Source organism: Mycteria americana, chromosome 2 (genome assembly GCF_035582795.1).
Source record: "Mycteria americana isolate JAX WOST 10 ecotype Jacksonville Zoo and Gardens chromosome 2, USCA_MyAme_1.0, whole genome shotgun sequence".
Classification (NCBI taxonomy): domain Eukaryota; kingdom Metazoa; phylum Chordata; class Aves; order Ciconiiformes; family Ciconiidae; genus Mycteria; species Mycteria americana.
Window position 1 is genome coordinate 42,072,497 of NC_134366.1, and position 22,081 is coordinate 42,094,577.

The following is a 22,081-nucleotide window of genomic DNA, read 5'->3' on the forward strand; positions in this document are numbered from 1 at the left end:
AGCCCTGAAGCCTGAACTGTCCTGAAGTCAATTTTAAAAATGGAAATTCAGACACCTATGTTAATAAAAAGAAAATATTCCTTACAAAGTGGTTTAGGCCTCCGACTTCACATGTTTTCAAAGAGATTTGTGCAGCCAAACAATTTGGGTATCTGTGCTTCATATTTAGCCACAAGAATGTTGTAATCATGAAGAAACCTTTCCAGGTCTTGCTCCTCAGTGTTGGTCTTATGTTCATAAAATGACATTTATTTTTGCAAAAAATGAGAGATATTAAGATAGAAATTCCCCAAGATGCTTTGAAGAGACTCTAAGAACTATGCGTTTACTGGGAGCAGAAGCAGGGGCTCCTAAGAAGCATGATTTCAGCTTTCAGGGAATACTGGGCCAATGCTCTACTGTATCTTTGGGGATTAGAATAGAAGTGACTAAGGGCAGGTCCATTCAGTTATGGTATAACTGAAGATATAACTCGAAGATATATCTGGTATAACTCGTAGATAATGAGTGTGAGACATTAAATTTACCCATAGCATCCTTGCATTGATTCAGCATCTAAAAAGTCTTTTCATCTTTTAAAATATAGAGCCAATTGTAATATTTCAGTACTAAAATGACAGATGTAATTCTTCTAGTTATATTAACTTTATTTAGCTATTCTTAATTTTATATAACTTTAATTTATCTTAAAATAAAGAGGTATACTTTTCAAATACAATATTCCTTGACATGGCCAGTTCTTTTTTTTTTTTTCATTTTAGATCATTATATTTATAACATTTGCTTAGTGACCTCTCACATCAGCTTTTACAGCAGCTTTCAAGAAGGTAACTGATTTCATGGTTCAGAGCAATGATGATCCTTCAGAACAAAGGTTTGAAGCCAGAGATAGTTGGAAAAATGCAGATAGTGTAAAAATATAAATATATATATCCCTCCCACAAAAATACTGTCTCTTCAGGTCAGAACAGAATAGTCATTCTTTAACATTTTGTATAGAATTTAAGAAAACATCCCTGAACCTATTCGTTTTTGCAGGTTCATACCCAGCCATTTCCCTGCAGGCCGATTTCCCACTGTTATTCCAGTGAGCGACTGTCTTTGATGAAATGATGTGTTTCCTTGTGCTTTAGGTTTCCTCTTGGCCCTGGAGTGTTACTGTAATATGAAATATGATGACATATTTTTCTTTTATAGTCCTCTCCATATTGGATGTATTGACAAGTAGGTGTAAAGTGTCTTCTGTTTACTAGCTCCTTTGTCAGCTGCTGTGGACATACCCTTGACTGGAAGCTCCCCCTGCCCAATCAGATTGCTGTGCCAGTATTTTCCTTGACATATATATATAGTAAAACTGTTGTGCTGACATCCCAGGTACGTTGACTTGTTACTGACCAAGAGGGAGGTGGAACAGCAAGGCACAGAAAATCCACTATACATTCTAACATTTAGGCTTTATCCTTTATTAGGTAGTGAGTAAGAGACATAAAAAGAACTGAGTTTGTTGTTTACAGCTGAAATTTAAAAGAGACTTGTGTGAACAAAAACTTGTTCCATAGAGCACTGTGACAAAAGAGGTCCAAGAAAACTGAAGGTGTCATTGCAAATTAGCTGATGTAAGTAGTTGGAATGACACTCTTTTTATTTCTAGCAAAACTTGTATTAACTCTGCCCTTAGTACTGTGCCTCCATACATGCCACAGGCCACATTTTGGCAAGGATCAGCCTGTTGATTTTGACGGCATCACAACAACATGGCAGGATGTACAGCAGGTGTCCATGCACCAGAAGGCCGTGCGTAAGAGCCTCCAGGATATTTGTGGGTCTCCCCTTTTCCCATCTGCGTGTTTTTTCACGGGGAAAAGACTGCCTGCCCAGACCTTCTCGCTTCCCAAAAAGCCAGTCCTCCTCTGCTCGTTCAGCAAGCTCTTACTTACACAGGCTATTACAAAAGGCTCTGGAGATAAACGGCAGTACCTGGAGAACAGCTTGAAAATCGGTGCCCTATTCAAGGAGGAATCTGAACACAGCTGGCAATGGCACTACAACTTCTGCAAAAAGATGGAAGGTTGAAAAGCAGCCTTAAAAGACCAAGGCCAAGGTTTTGCAAAGAGGAGTTGAACCTTACTACACTTTATTTATGTACCCAAATAAAAGGAAACGTTTTTCTAAATTGAGTGTTAGGCGCAGGTTTTGAAGGCTGGCCTGTTTACTGCCTCTTTACTGGGAGCTGTAGAGTAGGGAGCCCTTTTAAATGTCAGCCCCTAGTTATTTAGGTGCCTAAACTTGGCTTCAGGAACTTACTCATACTCTTCTTGTTTTGGAAATTGGGCCAAAGCAATCCAGCTAGTAACCAGCCCTGAAATCACCATCGCATCTTTTTCATGGCTACATAGGAGTGAATTAAATATAACCAAAAGCTCATTTCATTTCAAGGCACAAATGTTTGCAAATGAACTGGATGAAATACAAATACATAATATAGAACTTATTTTAATACTTATAGATAAATAAATGCATCTCTTTGGAATTCTTTGGACACAGACATCCATGGAACCTCTTCTTTCTCTCTTTTTATATATTTTTTTTTATAAAATCTAAATGCAGAGAGGTTTAAAAAATGGCAAATACCCATGTATATGGAAGGCTCACTGATGAACTGCAAGTCAAAAGTGCTGTATATTCCCATCCTCTATATCTTCCAACTGTCCATATTAACCACAGGCAGTATTATATAGCAACCACATGGTCAATATTTTGCATTACTACCTTGTAATAAAATCTTTCAAATCATTTCCCCATCTAAACTTAAATTATGCTTTTAAATTTTATTCCTCCTAAATGTATGGTAGGCATTTCACTTAGCTACACATCGGAGTGTGACACAGCAGCGCACTCCATAATATTAATAGATACTTTTCAGCTCCCTATGGGAAAAAGCAGGCAGCAAGAATCAGATTCAATAAGTCTATTTTTTTTCTCTGCTGTTTGTTACTTACCACTTAATGACCCACATGTGAAACTCAATGGTTATATAATTATTTTATATAGTAGATTTTCTGTTTATAAGTTATTTTTCTTACTCTAACATATATACAATATATCTATATATACCCCTGATAAATCTTACTTTAAAGGGACACAGTCAACCCCTTAAAGCCTCACAGTAAATATATAAGGCTTTAAGCTGTCCATACATAAAGGTCAGCTACAGAATCCAAGGGTCCCTTCAGATCCTAAAGGTTGTATTTGTTCCAAACCCACGATGTGCAGTTATCTTGTAATATGTATCTCATGTGTTGCTGTTTACATTTTATAGGTATATTAAGACATTTTATATCACATCAGTAGGAAATAAAACAAGAGCATAAATCTGTTTCTAAGACTAAACCTATTGCAAAAAATGTTACCTGTATCTACACACACTCCCACTGGTGTGATATAAAAAGAATATGTGCCATTCTTGGGATGAAATTCTGGCTACATTGCAGTCAGGAGAAACTTTATACTGACTTAAACGGGGCCAGGATTTCTCTCCTGCTTTTCATTTGTTAGTTATGACTATGCGTAACCCATCTGTGTCTTCCCTCTGCTCAACACTAAAGTGTCAGGCCTGTTTCATGACAAGAGTGTATTTTTTGCTGTCCACTGGCATGCCTTAGACATTGATCTATCCTGTATGTATTACACCTTTTAAATATACACACACTGTACACATACATTCTCAGTTAAATAAAAGTTTGACCTATTCTGTGTACAGCATCTGGATTCTGCCCCCCCACCCCCCACCCCTAAATTGTCTTTATCATTTACTTTGTCCTAACCATAGATTATCTTCACGCCCATTCTTCTACGGGTGAGGAAAACAATTTTTGCTCACCAGGAACAGCTCCACATTATTGTCATAATTTCTGACTACTTACCAAAGTGACATAATTTGTTCATTTTATCTTTTGCAACTCAGTTAGAAACCTAGTGGCATAGATAGAGACACAATACTACTGTTTTACAAGACATCTATTGTATCTACTTTTGTTCAGATAAATACCCAGTAACTGCTGATTTGGCAGGAGGATTGGTAAGGGTACTACTATTCACAGTGTTTCTTTTTTTTTCCTTCTTCTTTAATCTACAGAATAAAGTATTTTATGTACATTGGAACCAGTTAATGCCCTTTAGACAAATTTGTAAGTTGTTTCATAAAGCAGGAAAGACATTGCAGGGAAATATGTGCCAAAAAGCACAGTCAAAAGGCTTCATAAGTTTTATATGTCACTACAAGTCAATGCTGGAGATCAGTTCTAAAACAATCAATACTCAAGAGGAATGTTCTCATCTGGAGAAAATACTGCCCATTCCTCCTTTTAGAATTTGTTCAGTTCTCTATCAAAAGTCCTGGCTCTTCATATATACTTTAAACTATAAATAAACACTGCATAGTTCAATGTTCTTGATTTTCTTTTTTGTTTGTTTGTTTTGATTTGAAAAATTATTGCAGTACAATTAATTCTTGTTTGGAGTTCAGTAAGGAGCAAACAGCACGGGAGTATGGGTGGTCCGTATAGGCCCTGGAGCTGGTCGTAGGAGTGCTGGAGGAAGTGCTGAAGTCTGGAAAAGGGTGGCTGCTGGGGCTGTGCGAAGACTGAAGGGGGAATTCACAGCCACAGCAGCAGCTGCTGCTGCAGCTGCTAGCGGATTTGGTAAGATTCGTGGAGCCATTGGCTTTGAAGGTTCCTTTGAAAATACTAATTTTACCTGTGGGGGAGAGAGAAAACAAACAAACAGAGAGACATAATTTGTTCATATTAGCTACACAACGGGGAGCTTGACTTAAGATTATAAGTGCAAAACCAAGTAAGAGAGGCCTTGTAGTGACTACTGACTCTGCGAGCTGCAGGGTCGTGACGGGTGGTACAATCTCACGCATTGGACAAGGGTGAGCAGGATTTGGTCAGGGATAAAGAGGTTGAATGTCCTCTTGGTTGTGGGCTCACACCTTATCACCGAGACTTATCATTTCATAGGAGATGAGAAATCAAAGCAAAGCTAAAAAGGGGCTGGGCAATCTGCACCAAAGTAAAGCTGCATGTACCCTGCAAGAATTAAATAAGGAAGAATTAGCCATCAATTAAAAGAGCTTCATCTGGACAGCTTTATGATAGAGACCAGAGCAGAATGAAAACATATCCTATTCCCTGGTCTGACTGAGAGGGTATTTTTGTTTTTATCAATAGGATGCAAGTTCTACTTAAAATTAAGATGTCCAGCTAGCTCCTCTTTATTAGCTCCTGCCTCTAATAACAAACAAACGATTTGGAAAACTCCTAATTTAGAGTTTCCAAAAAGACAAAAAATAAGCTCAAACTTTTCCCAGACCGATTTAAAATACTCACAGAGGTCCCTTATTATTTAAGAGAATTTATATCTGGTATGCATACAAATGAACATCAGAGCAGTCTATATAGATTTCTGCAGATTTCAGTGCGATTTCAAGCTTCTAATGAGAAGCCAGGAGCCTGAATACCTTTGCTGTTCTGGTTTTATAATTCTGAGATAAGAGCAGAAACATCATCCACTGACAAAGAAAAGGTCCCACTGGCTCTGATGGACTTTTGGTGGGTTTGTGTCCTGGCATGACCTGAGGCCCTTTGCAAAGAACATAAACCTGAATATGTGGTATTGAATATATGGAATATGAATATATGTAGCATGCTGTGGTACATCTCGGTGTAAGTACAGACACTTCTCACTCACAGAGAAACACAATTTCTCATCCTTGAATTGAAAGGGGCTTTCAAATAATTAACTTGCACTATATCAGTCTGATACTTTCCACTCAACAGTACCTTGCTGAATGAATAGTCAGAAAGTAAGGACAGGAGTAGTCTGGCATGAACCACTAGTGAGTTTAATCATCACACTATCACCATATTAAAAAAAATCTGTTGGTTCTTTACCAGCCAGATGGATACAGGATTTCGACTTTTCTTAATACCCACTGGCAACTCTGCTGGCCTCAAGGTCCTTTAAAGCTCTGGGAGAGATACTCAGAGGGGACCAGATTCTGTAATTCTCTTAATGGAGGACATAATGGTTGTTAGATACAAAATTCCTCATGGTGCCTATGAAAAGCCATGACCTGATCTTTTCCTTGATCAGTGTTACACCCACTGATACAAGCTGTCTTCTTCCCTTGCTGAGCGTTTGCCTTTTTCCTCCTTCTTTACACTTTTTAGTAAATACTTTCTTTCAGCCTTGTTTAGAACAGACAAGAAAAAAACCCTCTCTCTCTCTCCAAAAAAAAAAAATCCTGAGTACAAAGTACAAAAAAACCCCAGCCCCAAACAAGAGGGCTCTGTGGTCTAGGATTCCCAGTTAAGAATGTTTTTCATAAGAGCTATTTTATTGCAGAAAGTTTGGACTATTAAATGCCTGATAACCTCTTTCTCTCCAGTCTAGTATTTTATACATGCTGGACATTTGTGGCTTGAAGAAATATCAAGTAAGTCCCAACATTACAAGATTTCTTAAACTCTGAAATAGTACTGTGGGAATTGATAAAGCTTCTTTCTCTGAAGCATGCAAAACTAGACTAGACAAAGCAGTACAAATGATATGGAAAACATGGCATTGGAAAGTTTTTGGTCTGGAAAAGCTATGAAAATGTAGTATGTCCTTTTTCTAACTTCTGTAGAAAAAAAATTTGGTGATGCTCATGCATTTTTTGTCATGAAGAACAAAGACCTTATGTGACTTTATATTAACTGTGATTCTGTGATCTTGTCATTCTTGGAGGAAACAGGAACTTCTAATGCAGTTGGATAGCTTTGCAGTTAATTTATCAACATGGTTCTGATTTCAAGATAGCTGCAAAACCAGTAATATTTAGTATATGCAGTACATTGCACCTTCATTTCAAACCTCTCTGCAAGTAAGAATTAACACACCGGTCAACATTAGGAGTAAAGTAGCCATTATTCTTTTCCTTTCCAATGAAGTAAACTAAGGGACAGTAAATGACTTGAAAAATTAACAGAGAGTAAAGAAAAACTCTACAGCTCATCAAAACCATTTACATTCAAAGTAAAATTAGCACATCTTTGGCTTGTTGCTATGCCGTTCTGCATTTCAAGTGACAGCAATTTTGGTATTTTTTCTAATCAAAACCAAAAAGACTAAATGGAGAACTGCTCTTATCCTTTCTCAGTGTAGCCTCCGTTCCACTCCTTCTTAAATCCCCTTTGCCTCTTTGCTCACCTCTGGCCTGACTTGTATATTGTGAGCAATTGGGAATGAGGGAGCAGGAAAAGGACACATTGCCTTTATTTGTCTATGCAGCAACTAAACGGCCTTGATCCTTGGCTGGAGTTCTCAGAAACTACCATTACATAAATTGGCAAATAGAGAACTGTGCACAACAACAACAGTAATGTAATAGTTATTTTCATCTCCTGGGAAACAATGAATTTCCTAAAGGAATAATAATCCTGTCAGAGAGCCTTCAGTGATTCCATATCCTACTTACCTAATTGCATATTTTCTATTCCTTTCAGTATAGCTTATATGTATTGGAGACCTTGGTCTTCCTGGTGGATTACTGAAAAACCTTGTGGGGACTATTTCCCTACCAGAATAGTGCACTGCATTATGCTACAACATCTAGGAAAGCTCCTACCCAACGGAATTGTGCATGAATATACCTATCATGAGGGCTGCCCCACCAAGGACACACTTTCTGTTATCAAGAAAAGAGCTTTAACTCAACTTAAAAGAGAAGTGGGTTTTCACAGAAAAAAGCTCCATATTCTGCCTGCATTAGAGAATATGGTCAAAAAAATAGGGGGCTAATCTCTATGAGGCCAATGAATCAACACCTTCCCCCTGCCAAAAACATCTATAAACCCTTACAAAACATCATGGCACATAAAACAATCATGCAGTTTATCTGAGGGAGATAAATGTCAGATGTTTCACTACCCCACCCACGATATAAGCTGTTTCTTAACTAATGGCAGGATCCTAGCAGGGTTTTTTATTAAAAAGTAAACCTTTTTCTCAACTTTTGAAGCCAGTAAGAACTGTGTTTCAGATAGTTTATCCTGGCAGTCAAAAATGTGACCAGAACCATCCTGAAACTCAGTGGAATGAAACGAGAGATGGATTTTTTAAATTGTTTCAATTGTTATCTGAGTAATTTTCTAAATAAGGATAGAATAAAGGTTTTATGTTTTATTTAGTCATTTCATCACTATGTCCGTGGTGAAAACTGGAAAAATCCTGTTTGACATCTGGATGTTTCTTTTGTCTGTTGCTCTATAATGACCTTTGAAACAAGTTTCTTTTCTGAGGTTATTCAGCGTAGCTACAAAAAAAGAGGACCCACGGGTTGTAGTCCACACCCATCAAAGTATATAAAAAGTCCCTTGTGGGCTTCCATGGGCTCATTCAGACTCATTCAGACTTATGGGCTCACTCATTCCCATTGCTTACACTATTCCTCTCATTTTAAACATTTTTCCACTAACATTTTCTAAAAGCGCTACTCAACATGGTTAAAATAAAAGTAAAATAAAAAGGTGATTAGCTTACCCCTAGAGGATGTGTTCCCTTTTGGAGTTTGTTGTAAGGGCTGTATTTAGGTTTAGGTGGCTTCCCAGCAGCTCTGTCTTTGTGCCTTCTACTGCTTATGTGCTGTTAAAATACATTTGGGGGGGGGGGGGAAGAGAAGAGTGATGTTTCCTTAATAGATCATTTCAGGTTCTGCCTTACACAAGGGTGCTCCAATACTGAAGGCTACTGCTCTCCAACATCATTACTTTGACTAATTCAATAACGAATGGGAATAGGGTCTGTTCCAATTTGAACCATTCTTTGTGCATCACATATTGGGACTGTGATTTCCACAGTGCTCAGTTCAATTCTGCTTCCACTGTCAATGATTTTTTCACCCTTGTTAACTTCAACAGGACCTGAATCAGGTCAAAGATAGAAGCCTTTGAAAAATTCCTCCCTATCTCTATAAAGCACCCAAAAATTCAATCCACTGCTGATAGAAAGTTTTGGAAGAGTATTAGACAGTAGAGCATCCCCTGTTCAGGGGGGAAAAAAAAAAGTCACAAAATTGTTTAAATCCCTAAGAAGCCTAGACATCCTTTTAGATTTCAGCTGAAAGATGGTTACATAGCAAACTAAGTGACAGTGAAAAAACCGCACAAAATCCATTATCTTCTTCATAAAATCTATGAGATTTTATAAGAATCCTTCTACACAGACTTTATTGCAGTATTAGACGTAAGGGACCTTTCTCAGAACTATATTTTTACTTTGATTTTCATTCTCAAGAGAGTTCTCACAAAAAAAGACAAAGAACTGGACATTTTTTTTCCTGAAAGCAGAAGACAAGTATTGTATTGTCCATTACAGAATTTATCTTCATTCTTGTAAAGTTCCTTAACAAGTATTTAATTCCAAAAGGCATATGGAATTAAACTAAGTGTTTTTCAGAACAAAGGCTTTGTTCATCTGAAGAATGACTGAACATAACTTAGTGTAATTGCAATTTAGAGGTCATGCTTCTCAGTTACAGAGTAACACTGATAAAAAAAATATTACAAATCCTCTCTATCCCACATTTCTAAGCAGGTTATTCAGTGTTTTGTGAAAATATTGGCTGCACCCACCTCCACATCTTTGTCAATGCAAGTATCATGCAGTACGCTAAATGGCAGGGTTTATTAGCGCATGACAATTACAGTAGTCTAAAGACAGTTGTAACATGTTGCAGCTTACAACTTCTATAACTCTTTAAGATATATATATAAATCAAGACCTTTTGAGAAAATGTATTCTGTGCAAGGGAAAATCATATCCAAACCAAAACATACAGCGTGAAAGACAAGTACAAAGGGCAAAATCTGTAAGCTCCATTTGGATGTGAACTGTTAGACTGACGCATGCTGATTGTGTTGGTACTTTATCACCATGAAAACAAAGAACAGCCAAGGATTCACACTCTGCAAGCTAGCTGAGTACCTGTTTCAGTTGTGTCTCAGAGTTTACGTGCACATCACATATTTCACAGTGAAATGTTTTGTTCTGAAGGCCTGTGTTTCCTTTATTCACAGGTCCTTTGCCTTTTACGCCTGCCCGGGGAAAGGCTTTTATGGTTCCACTTCCATTCCGAGCTTCCAGCATAGTTTTGTGCTTAGTCCCTGGAGACATTAGAAATGGGAAACAGAAACAACTTTGGCAATTTGGTTGCATTCATTGTTTTATTTTCTTTTTAAAAGAAAATCATATGAACCTCAGCTTGGTGCCATGTGCTATCCTTGGAATATGCCCGTGTTTGTCTGTATTAGAGTCATACCAATGTAACAATATTTCACATCTGATATTTAATTATTAAATTACATATCTGTAGGTAATGCACTAGAACAAAGCAGCCACACCAGTAAGTAGTGGCACAATCAGGTATCCTGATGTGAAGTTAAATGTGTGTGACTTTTCTCATTAACTCCTGCTGCTAATACGACCTGAATTGTAGTTGCAAAGGAAGAGTAATTTAGCTATTAAAGATGTAGTTGGCTTTGATTTGTAGTCCTCCTGAATGGATTGACAAACAGTATGCATTAGGTAGCTTACACTTAAATCTGTAATTAACTAATTAGTCTCCAAATCAAAAAGGGGCAGAGGTTCCTGGCAGCAACTTATGGATCCTCAGTGGCCTGGACAGAAACCAAAACGTATGAGAAACATACATGTGAGGAAAATGCACTTGCATTTTTTATTAAAATAAAGATTGGATAGAAAACAATAGTGTCTTGTTGCTTTATCTTTATTCCGACTGAACAATTTCTTACACTGTTGACTTCCACGCAGGTAGTCTGTGATGATAATGGACTACTACCGTGTACTGAATCAGTGTTCCACTGATAATTGTCGTATGCATCCACATGCACACTTTTACAAGCATGCATGTGTGTGAGTTTATCAGCACAGACAGCAAAAACTTGGAGGGTTGTGTTTAAATATTCAGAATAATGTTTTGGCTCTCATCTTGATCAGAAAAATGTTTAGAGTCTAACCCTCATATGAAGTGAAATAGGTTAAATGGCTATAGCTTTATGAACTTGAATTTTCACCAGTTGAAGATCTGGCATACAGCAAACACAGCATTCTAAACTGATTAGGCTTTGTTTCTCATGAATACCAACAAATTATCATTTCCTTTTTAATTTAAGTGGATTATACAGACATGCCAAAGTTATTTCTTTTTTTTATTATATCATAAAACCATTGACCATCTTGCTGCAGGTATATCATCACTGTCTCTATGTTTCAAACCTAAGGTTCTCTGCCTGTCTCCTAACTCTGTTTACCCTGCTGGCAGGTAACCCCTGACATCCAAAATCAGGAGTTTTTCTGCAGGATGGTTATAGGTGGTCATTGCCACCATATTAAGTCTCAAGCTCTTTTAACCCTGCTCACCACAAAGCCAATCAATAAGATGCTTAAAATAGTGACTCTGAATGATGGCTCTCTACTACTGGAACTTATCAATGCTACTAGCTCTAATAACAAGAAAAGGCTTAAAAATTAAGCAAGATGGAGGTAAGCAATTACCTATTCAACTCTCATGCAGCAGTTGCTATCAGTTGATGAAAACAAAGGAAAAATATACATAATTTTAACAAGTTATTAACAGACAATACGGAGCTAAGAATTCTGACTCTCATCATTGAACTCTGACTGACTGACACTCCCTCTTTCAGCCTTAATTTGTTAGATTTCAAACAAAACTAATGGCATTCATACTCAGTTTGCTAGCTGGCACAAACAAAAGTATGCAAACTCTGAACACCAAAGGTAATGAAGCATGAGCTGTCATTTAGCTCTATAAGGTTTGGAAGCTGCAAAAGCTAAAATGTAAGAAAATGGGTAACTTGCATGCAATAAAATTCCTTTCTTCCCCCTTTATGAAAGCCTCTTTGCCTGTCATTTTTATTCTTTAATAGTTAATGAATTCCATGTAATTGCCAGTTTTCTGCCACCTCTTTGTCCCCTGCTGCAAGAGATCTAATCTATTCAGGGGAAGATAATTGCAGAGCTCTTGAGACAGAAGGAAAAAAAGGAAGAAAGCAAGCACTGCTCCATCTCACCACTGTTGTGCGCCTCCAGCTGTGAGGCAGAGTTGACAGCGACTTTGCATAGTGAACAGTACAGCAGTCTTTTTGCTTTTTCTTCCTCAGTCTCAACGGAAGGGCATGTGGTGCTGCTAGTGGCTGTCGTGGGGATTTTCTCCACTTTAGAGGTGATCTCAGTTGTCATAACACTGCTCTTCCGGATTTCCACTGTTGTCGTCGTTGATATTGCTGGTGTCCCTGTAGTAACATCTGTGGGCAAAGAGAGGAGATGGAAACAAACAAACAAACAAAAAAAAAGGCTGTGACCTTTGGCATTTGCTTGTTTGCATCCTAATGCTGTAACCACACAGAGAGCCAGATCGGGCTGGTGATGGTTTGACTAATGGTACTGAACTAAATCTGACCTTATTCTTTGTATTTTGTGTGGTTACAAAATACAGTACTCCCATGTATTGAAATGCCACATATTCTGTCTCCTGCATTCTGCTAACACCCAATAAATACAGAATTCATAAACTGAAAAGACAGGTCATTAAGACTGTACTGTACAACTGAAAGATAATCCACTAAAAAAGGTCCTGTAAATTACCAGTACAATAGGCATTTAAAATTTATACGCAGCACTTCAGATGCATAAACTGCCATAGTACTGCATAATACTTACGCTGATTGAGTAGCCAAGCTAAAGTTTTAACATTCTGTACTAATAAAACTAAAATGAAAATAATTGTATGTTCTGGATATCTGATAAAATAAAACATTACATTGATACTTCACTTGATATTAGCCAAAACTAATATTAAATAATGAAGGTAATTATTAATACACAGTATATATTTATCCATGCATTATTATTATCCATTATTGCATAGTAACAATACATACTAATAATAGTAATTAAATATACAACATTCTATATCTGAGAACTACACAGACAGTAATAAGATTTCTGTTCGGTGTATCAGTGGTAAGTTTGGAAAAACTGTAAGCATGTTATATAGCTAAATCTATTTGGAAACCTAGTGCTTGCATCTAAGAACTTGTGCTTTTTCTGTAGTTTTCAAATCCGAGAGAGAGAAAATACACAATGATATTGTGCTTTGAATAATATATACATGACATTTGGATATGGCAATATCACTTGGTAGTTAAGTACTTAGCAGGGTAGAGAGGACAGTAAGATCCAGCACTGAGCCAGTGGAGAAGGCGGCAAGTAAGGGACAGGAGAAGGAGAGAAGAGACAGGACCTGCCTTTGCAGTGTTGTATTTTGTCATATTAAGCCTACTGAGTAGCAGCTTCCCCTGTAAGAAATCTTAGTTACTTTACTGAGATACTCCTGGAATTGGGTACTTTCCAACATAGATAGCTCATTTTGGTTTCATACATCCCTTGGTGTTAGTGGTGCTCTACCTGTACTATGCTTCATTCATTGCCATCTATTAGAATAGGCAAAATAACAAGTCTTTGGCTTATAGATCTCAGTGTGTGCTGTGATGCAGGAGGGACACAACTAACTGATGCTGCAGAGGTGTGTTTCAGACTAAAACTGCTCAACAACTTCATTAATGATAAACATGCCTATTAACTTAGAAGACAATAGCAAACTGGGAGCAAGCACAAACACACTGGGAGACACGATTCAAAACAATTTTAATGCATTGGAGAAACAGTCTAGAAAATTAGATGCTTTTCAGTAAAGGCAATTGCAGGAATACACACTCATCAGGATTAATCTGATCTATTAAAACAGGATGAACAACAGCCCCAGCAGTGCTTTTGGGTTTTTTTTGTTTGTTTGTTTGATTTTGGGTTAGTTGGTTTGTTTGTTTTTTCAGAAAAAGCTTTCAGTAGCAGAAAACAAGATGAACACAGTTCCCTTACATCATCATGTCATGAAAAAGGTCCCTACCATATTGAAAGTGCAAAGTGAAAGATTTATGAAGTATTTTTTTTCTCCTCTAATCAACACTGGAGGCCCTGTGTCCAGCCTGGGGGACTGCAACGTCAAAAATTAACAATTGCTTGCTTTGCTGTTAATCCAGCAGCAATACAAATGCAAACCAACAAGAGAGGGCTTGCAAGGGAGGAAGCCAAAACAAATTAGAGGTTTAGAAAATACGGACTGTGAACACGGAAGATGAAGGGTAAACACTGACAACATTTTTCATATCTGTAGAAGGTAGCTAAAAATAAGAGAATAAACTCTTCTCCCTGATCCCTCCTAATAGGACAAGGACTATTGGATTAGAGCAAGAGAGACTTAGATTAGACATCAGGAAATTCTTTCTAATATTAAAGCTTGTAAAGCCTGAGAATAGCCTACCTACAGAGATCTGGAAATATTGCCTGCTGGAGGACTTGGAACTGGCTGAACAAATATCTGCAGGAGCAACCCAGGTATGATCCCCTTTCAGTTAGTGGGAATAGGACCCTTCAAGCCCTATTCATTTCTATACATTGTGTATTTTGTAATGTTTCTACATACTCTCCCAGAGGGTTTTTAAAAAATATTCATAAAACCAAGAAAGCAGAGTTTGTCATGTGAATATTCTACATATTGCCAGGCATTAAAGTATATAGCAAAAATAAGGTGTCCTGGTTTCGGCTGGGATAGAGTTAATTTTCCTCCTAGTAGCTGGTATAGTGCTGTGTTTTGGATTTAGGATGAGAATAATGTTGATAACACACTGGTGTTGTAGTTGTTGCTAAGCAGTCAGGGATTTTTCAGCTTCTCACACTGGACTGCCAACAAGTAGGCTGGAGGTGCACAAGAAGCTGGGAGGGGGCACAGCCAGGACAGCTGACCCAAACACCATACCATATGATGTCATGCCCAGTATATAAACTGGGGGGAGTTGGCTGGGGTGTGGCCACTGCTTGGGGAGAGGCTGGGCATCGGTTGGTTGGTGGTGAGCAATTGTTTTTCATTTGCATCACTTGTCTTTCTTGGGTTTTATTTCTCTCTCTTTTTGTTATTTTCCTTTTCATTACAATTCATTATTATTATTATTATTTATTATATTGTTTTATCTCTTTATTTCTTGTCTCAACCCACAAGTGTTCTCATTTTTACTCTTCCGATTCTCTCCCCCATCCCACTGAGGGGCGGGGATGAGCAAGCGGCTGTGTGGTGCTTAGTTGCCAGCTGGGGCTAATCCATGACATAAAGTCCCACTCAAGGTCTAATCAAAGTATTTTTTTTTTCCCCGAGACTGAGTCTGGAGGTAGTTCTATCCTGAAGGTACTGGGGATGTCAAATACTGGTGCAGAAGGAATGGTGTTACCTTGCTGAGCATTCTGTTCTTATTTATTATTTCTTACAGACTAACAATAATGTTTCAAAAGAAAAATACTATTTTGAAATATTAAGCCTTTTGTTGGGAAACTGATGAATAAATGAAGCCTTTGTAGATCTGTCCACAAAATTATACATTTAACTAGTCACTCCTTTCCCATCCCAGAGAATCCGTGTTGATGTTGGCTTTCCTTCAGTTGAAAGTTGCTGCAGTGAAATTATTTTCCTCAAAAGCCCACTCCCAGCAGTACATAACCCTGCTTTTGAAACTTCAGTTTCTCCATCCTGGTACTACCGTACAGTAGTAGGCCTAGCCAATGTACTTTGCTGGTGAAAAGGAAGGCAGAGGGCAGATGGCACCAGGGAGAGGGAAGGAAAAGAAAAATAAGACATTAAATTCTCTCAGGATTGATGGCCAGGTTGGTGCTCATTCTAAACTTGCAGGAAATTAGATATGTACATCAATCACCATCACCAGCTTTGCAGTGCAAGGGTCAGTATTTTGCCCTAAGCAAAATATAGACCATCATTTCTTTATTTTCCATAAGAAAACCTGAGGCAATGAACAAAAACAAAGCTTAAATAACTGCATATTTTAGTCTGCTTCAAATATCTGATCTCCTATATCTAAGATGATCTAATATTTCCATATGTAATTATTTTAAAGTGAAAAGAAAATATGATCATGTTAGTCCTTTTGAGGGTATTTTGATATGCATGTGTGAAAGCAGGTTTGTATATAAACATTAAACTAAAAACGGTAAATGCCATCAGCATATTCTTGACCTAAAAAAAAAAAAACAAAGTTCAGTGCATATATTCTGCACTTTCAAAAGGTGCCCTATATTAATACATCATATATTCCATTAATGCAAATGCATTAATGACATCAAAACATATACAAGAAAACACCATCTAAGTTCACTGTGTAAAAGCCATGACACATTTAAAGCTGCTCCTCCTCATATAAACTTTAGAATTATCTGCAGGAATTAAGGAGAAAATATTCTAAAAGCTGTCAAGTACGCTTACAAAGAGGGAATTCAAATCCTCTTCGCACCAGAACTTCTAACCTAACCAGCATGTTTCTCTTTGAATATATTACAGTGTTGCTGCCTGTACACAGTTCAATGCCCTAAATACAGGGTACAGCATTAAAGGTATAATGGATTAACACCCCTCCCTCCCCCCCCAAAGGAAAAGGAGTAGAAAGGCATTTGAATTGATGCCTTGAAGACTGAATCAGCATTTCTTAACATTATATTATGACAGTGCTTTAAGAACTATTTCAATAATAAATGATCTAAAATCAACCTGGAAATTCAGTCACTGTCAAACAGAAGATTTGTTGGTGACGCAGGCTTGCAGCACTGTGCTATTTTCATACCAGTGGCCTGCAGCAAATATTCATTATTGCGACTGTCACTGCTTGGCTTTGGCATAGAAGCTGATTGCAAATATTGTATGGAACTGGACTCCAGCAGCAAAAAAAGGGAACACTTCAGGATTCACAATAATCCATTTGTGTTCCTGGTCTTAATATAGTAACAGAATAAAAATTAAAAATAAAAAAAAATACATTGAAATCTAATCTTGGTCACTGGCAAAATCAAAGCTTTATTTTAACAAGAAGACAAAGCCAGATGAAAAACATTCTGTGAGAACTGACTCCTTTGGGTACTACAGATACCATAGTTCAAGTGGAAAACTGCAAGTGTGTGATTAAGGTCCTCCTAAGTAAGCAGGATTAATTTTATATCCCAGCTACAAGACTCATGAATTTTCTTTAGGCTGAAGAAACAGAAAATTACAACTCATGTTTTTCTTCTGAGTATGTGAAAGTCTCACTCATCAGTTCCTGCTACTAAGCATAAGAATTTCTTATCCTGAAACTATAAATAGACCCACAGAGAGAAAAGTGCTCTGACTTCAAACAAATCACAACTATTTATGAGCGTGTTTTTTCTTCTGCAATCTCAAGTGGCATGCATTTAAAAATATCTGATTTAGCACATACCCATGCATCCTGGTCTCATTTAAATCAGACTTTGCCTTTGACATAAAAGGATTGAGCATTTGGCCCATAATGCTGTCCAGGAAAAACCAAAAAAAACCCAAACACCCCTCTGCCCCCCGCAGAAAATAGAAAGCACATTCTTTCTCATGACAAACAGAACTTGATATGAAATATTTCGCTGTACTATAAGACCTCTTAGTATGGCAAAAACGTTGTCAGCTGGCTCGCTTATAGTAAACCTGCATCAAGTAACAAAATGCTCCTGTACGGGTGCTTGATGCTGGCATGTTCAAAAGAGTCTTGGCATCTTATTTTCCTGCCTGCTAAAAACTGGGTCCTCAGTTTCCTTGGGCTGCTTTGAAAATCCCATGCTCCGTATCCTCTGTGGTAATTACATTTGAAGATAAGACGTAATTTCTTTTGAATCTACAAATATAACAGTGGAGTATATAAAAAACAAAGTACCATCCCCAAAATAACTGTGACTGACTTTTTTTAAGCTTGGCTGACTTTCTGTACTCATATGCTAAAACATAAGCATGTGTGCTAGCACATTGGCTGGCTCTGGCAGTTAAACAAAACACTGAGGAACTTTGACTCAGATGTATTGACTCCTCCTCCTTTATATGTGCAGAACACAAACTTGCATATTTTGTGGTTGGTAGATATTTGGCCCATTACAACATATTGTACGGAAAATTCTTTCAGTATCGCATTATGAAAATTCCAGTCATTAGACTTAGCTTTACATTCAAAACCTGGATTCAATCTATTTTTTTATAGATGTATCCCTCCCAGAACGGGTATCTTTTACTTGGAGAGTCAGAAGTATATTTTTAGAACTTAGAAGGACCCATGTAATTTTTTTTTAAGAAAAAAACAATTACAACAGCATGGTTTAGAGAGTTAAGTACAGTACATCAAGGGTTTTTTGGTATAAAAGATCAAAATATCTGAATGACAGTTATGTAATTCATTACTTTATGATAAGACCTGCTTCAGTGAAGTGACATGAAATATTGGAAATCATGGTATTTACCTGATCTTTTACAGGATGGATACTAATTAATATGCCATAATGGAAGAGTCAAGAGCTCTGAAGTAATAAACAAAGCTGTGTATGACCAAACAGGAACAGAATTTGAAAATTTTTGATGAGCTGCCTTTTCTGATCTTGTTTTTTAAATATCAGCTATTCACCTGTTTTCTCTCCCCTCCCCTGCCACTGCTCTGGCTTGTCAGTCACTTTCGTGCTGAAGTTCCTTGTTACTTTGCTTTGTCCAGGTGTCCATTGTGATTGCTTTTGATATCCAGAAAAAGAAAGGCTGAACGTATCTAAGGTATCGCCCAAGCCTTTGCTCAAATGTACAGAACAAGCACTACTGAGACACTGGACTGCAGACTTTCCCAGGACCATCATGAAAGCCAAATACCAGGAATTTTCTTGGTTTGTAACTGGAGAAGCAATGACCGCAGTACTTTGACCAGTCCCTGTTTTTTAACATTTAAATAAATCACATTATACAGAGTGTTCATCACTCAGAAACAAAGGATGAAGAAACAAGTGGCTCCACAACAAGTGGCCTCGTTTTACTGCTGCCTCTACTCCATGCTTCCCGGTGACATGCCTTGGTGGTGACCTGATGGGAGGGAGACAGAAAACAAGACGCTTGGTGACAAAAGGTGTCCACAGAGAGAGTGAGAGTGAAGAGAAAGTAGCAAACTTCACATATTTGCTCTGTGGATTTTTTTTCTCCAGTTAAACTCAATTCTGCCAAGTCCTAAAATGACCTTCTTCATTAATTAGCAGTACACAATTTTCTAATGAAATTATACCTCATTTTTACTAGCAGTTCCCTTGGTTTAAAGCACAGTTCATTAATCCTGAACAGGATTAACCGCAGAGGGATGACTGCATTCCTGTTGAGGTTAATTGAACGGAGCTGGCAGCAACAGCAACAGCTGGGGGTAAAAGGCCTGTGGAAAGAGGAGGAGGAAGGTAGGGAAATGTCATGCCGCGTCTGAGTTTTGGGTTCTCGGGCAAATGTAGCTGACAAAAACGTGACTGGAACAAAAGGAGACAATGAGGAGAAACCATTTATTTTTCAAGTTATTTTAAGGAACGCTTGGTGATGACTGGGTTTGGGTGCTGAGCTGTCCTTTCTGTTGTATAGATTTCTCCTCAGCCAGGCAGCAGAAAAACAGTTTTCGCCAGCTATGAGCAAAAGGGTCCCCGCGCAAGGAGCTGCAGGGGAAAGAACGGATCGCTGGCTGAAGCTACTCTTGCCGTCTAATTAATGAGACTCATGTAGTGAAAAATTCAATTTGAAACCAGGATAAAGTGTTTGTTTAAAGGGTGGAGCTCACAGTCAAGTGCAAAGAGTATTTTTGCAGATTGTGGGCTCAGCGGTCCTGCTAAACTAACACATTTTCTATTTCAACTCTAACTTGAAGGTTATACATAAGGCATATTTCATTTCTATAGTTACATTTTTATTTTGGAGGCTGCAATGTAAAATATTGCTTTTAAGATAAGGAATAAAACGTGCACATGGCGGTTTGATCACATATATAGAAGGAAAGCTGTATTATCCTATACATAGGTCTCTCATGTTTGGCAACATCAAAGACTACGCTGGCAAACTGCCACCAGTTTTACATCTGCACATGCTTCAGTATGCATTTCCCAACTTCTAAGCAAAAGCAAACACAATCAAAAATATATTTGTCATTTATCTTAATGCATGAGCAGAAATTGAGCATCAGTTGAGTTTACCACCAGTAAAAAACAAGGAATCGAAAACAATTCCTTAAAAGCTAAAAGCCCACTAAAGAAAAAGGTTCTGTAAGATATACGACAGTAAAATGAATTTGCCTTGAATGTACCTTTCTGCAGCATGGAGGCCAACATGTGCACAGCAGTCCCCATCCATATTATTAAACTCTCTTATCCTCCAAAACAGGTCGGCTGCACATGAACTGCCTATCGTTCCTTGGCTCGTATTGAACTCCAGACTCTGCCCAGGGATATCTGGGAGATTTAGCTTCGGCCAGACGTCATCCAGAGACAGCTATGGCAGTGGAAACGAATGGATGGTTGCATTCCCATGTCCAGGAACACCCTTGGCACCATGTGAATCACTAGTGTAGACAGTAGTCCAAAATACTGCTTAAAAATAGGCCCTGCCTCACCACCAAGATCTAGGTGATATGAGTTATACCTGGCCAGTACTGGAGGCAGTACTTCCCAAAGGAGAATTCAGGGAGCAACTTTTGTCTGTGTCACTAACAGCAATGGCTTCAGAGTATTGCCTCCCCACCCAAACACCTATTGGGGCTGTCACTCAAGCCAGGTACCTGGAAGAACAAATTGCTGTTACCGAGGCCGGTACATAACTATGATTCCGTCTTTGCCTGCTACGCCTGCTGCCCGCACATGCCTACCCCACAGACATGGAGAAGGAAGCAGCAGCCAAGCTGTTCTCTTTCACCTTGCACTATAAGCTAAAGAGAGGGAAGTGAGCTTTGAAAGGGGGGTCTCCCAAACTCCCCTTCTCTTTAACAGAGACAGAGAGCAGACACAGTCCAGGCTATACAGCACTGGAGACTGAGAAGTATTTTTCACAACACAAGCAGGCTGGCAAAGCCTATTTAAAACTTGATATCAAAAACAATTTACTGTGGAATCTCTCCCCCAGCAATCTGCCACCAAAAACAAAGAAGCACGGAGAAGTATTAATCACTGGCAGAAGGAGAGAAAATACACTGCTTTCATTAATCAGATGGAACAAGGAAAGAATGAGTGAACTGCACGGCAGATTGCATAGGATCGCTTTCCATTTTAAGCAGGGATTTGATTTTTTTTTGCATTTTTAGCAAGTTGAATGTCCTCTTTTAAACCTCCATCTAAACTTTAAGTTTCAAAACAGATTTATAGTTCTAGAACCTAGAAGTAAATTAAAATAACTGGAATCCAACTCAGAATTTCTGAGAACTCTGACTTCTGACTGCTCTTGTAAGTGTAATACCTCATGGCATTCTCCTGTCTCGAATCCAGGAATAATTAAAGCTATTCCCTTTACAGCAGCTTATTTCCTTTACTGGAGAGCATTGAGCTAGTAAATCTGGTTTTGGCAATAAACTAATGTTGTGTCTAATATAGGAATTGTCAGAAGCTATATAAGCATCTGTTGTAAATGTGTAACTTTTTTCAGTGGAGTGAAGGCAGGGAGAGCAGTGAGAATACATACATTCTTTCAGACATCTGTCTTGGAGCGCACCGTAAGTAGAGCCTGTAGCAGATGTGTTCTGTGGACTGATCAGCAATGCCTTTCTTAAAACCACCTGCTCTTCCACAAGTAGTTGAGATACCAAACGCCTAAATTTTGGAGGAACAAATTTCACAAGGAAATGATGAGAGAACAGAACAGGAGATGGTAGTGTTATTATCCTTAGTCTTAGAGTATATTGACTTTTCTGCTATCCAATTTAGATTTTTAGTAGTCCTCTTCAGTCCGATGCTTTTACAAGAAATTTTTCCTTTGGCTGAAAACATACTGTTGGTAACACGTTTCATAAATTGACAGGCATATCCCAAAAGTGGTACCCAGGTGAGTGCCAGGGAA

At 38.1% G+C, this 22,081-nt stretch overlaps 1 protein-coding gene across 1 annotated transcript in view; it reads right to left on the minus strand.

The window, feature by feature from the left end:
• Positions 1-729: 729 nt before the first annotated feature.
• The window catches only part of LOC142405550 (zinc finger protein 385D), a 166,538-nt gene continuing 145,186 nt past the window's right edge, over positions 730-22,081 (minus strand). Inside the window, exons 5-8 of the mRNA XM_075493140.1 lie at positions 12,159-12,392; positions 10,033-10,211; positions 8,590-8,691; positions 730-4,755 (exon numbers count right to left, since the gene is read on the minus strand). Of these exons, the coding sequence (XP_075349255.1) occupies positions 4,522-4,755; positions 8,590-8,691; positions 10,033-10,211; positions 12,159-12,392 (749 nt within the window). The 3' untranslated portion in view covers positions 730-4,521. The remainder of the gene's footprint in view (positions 4,756-8,589; positions 8,692-10,032; positions 10,212-12,158; positions 12,393-22,081) is intronic.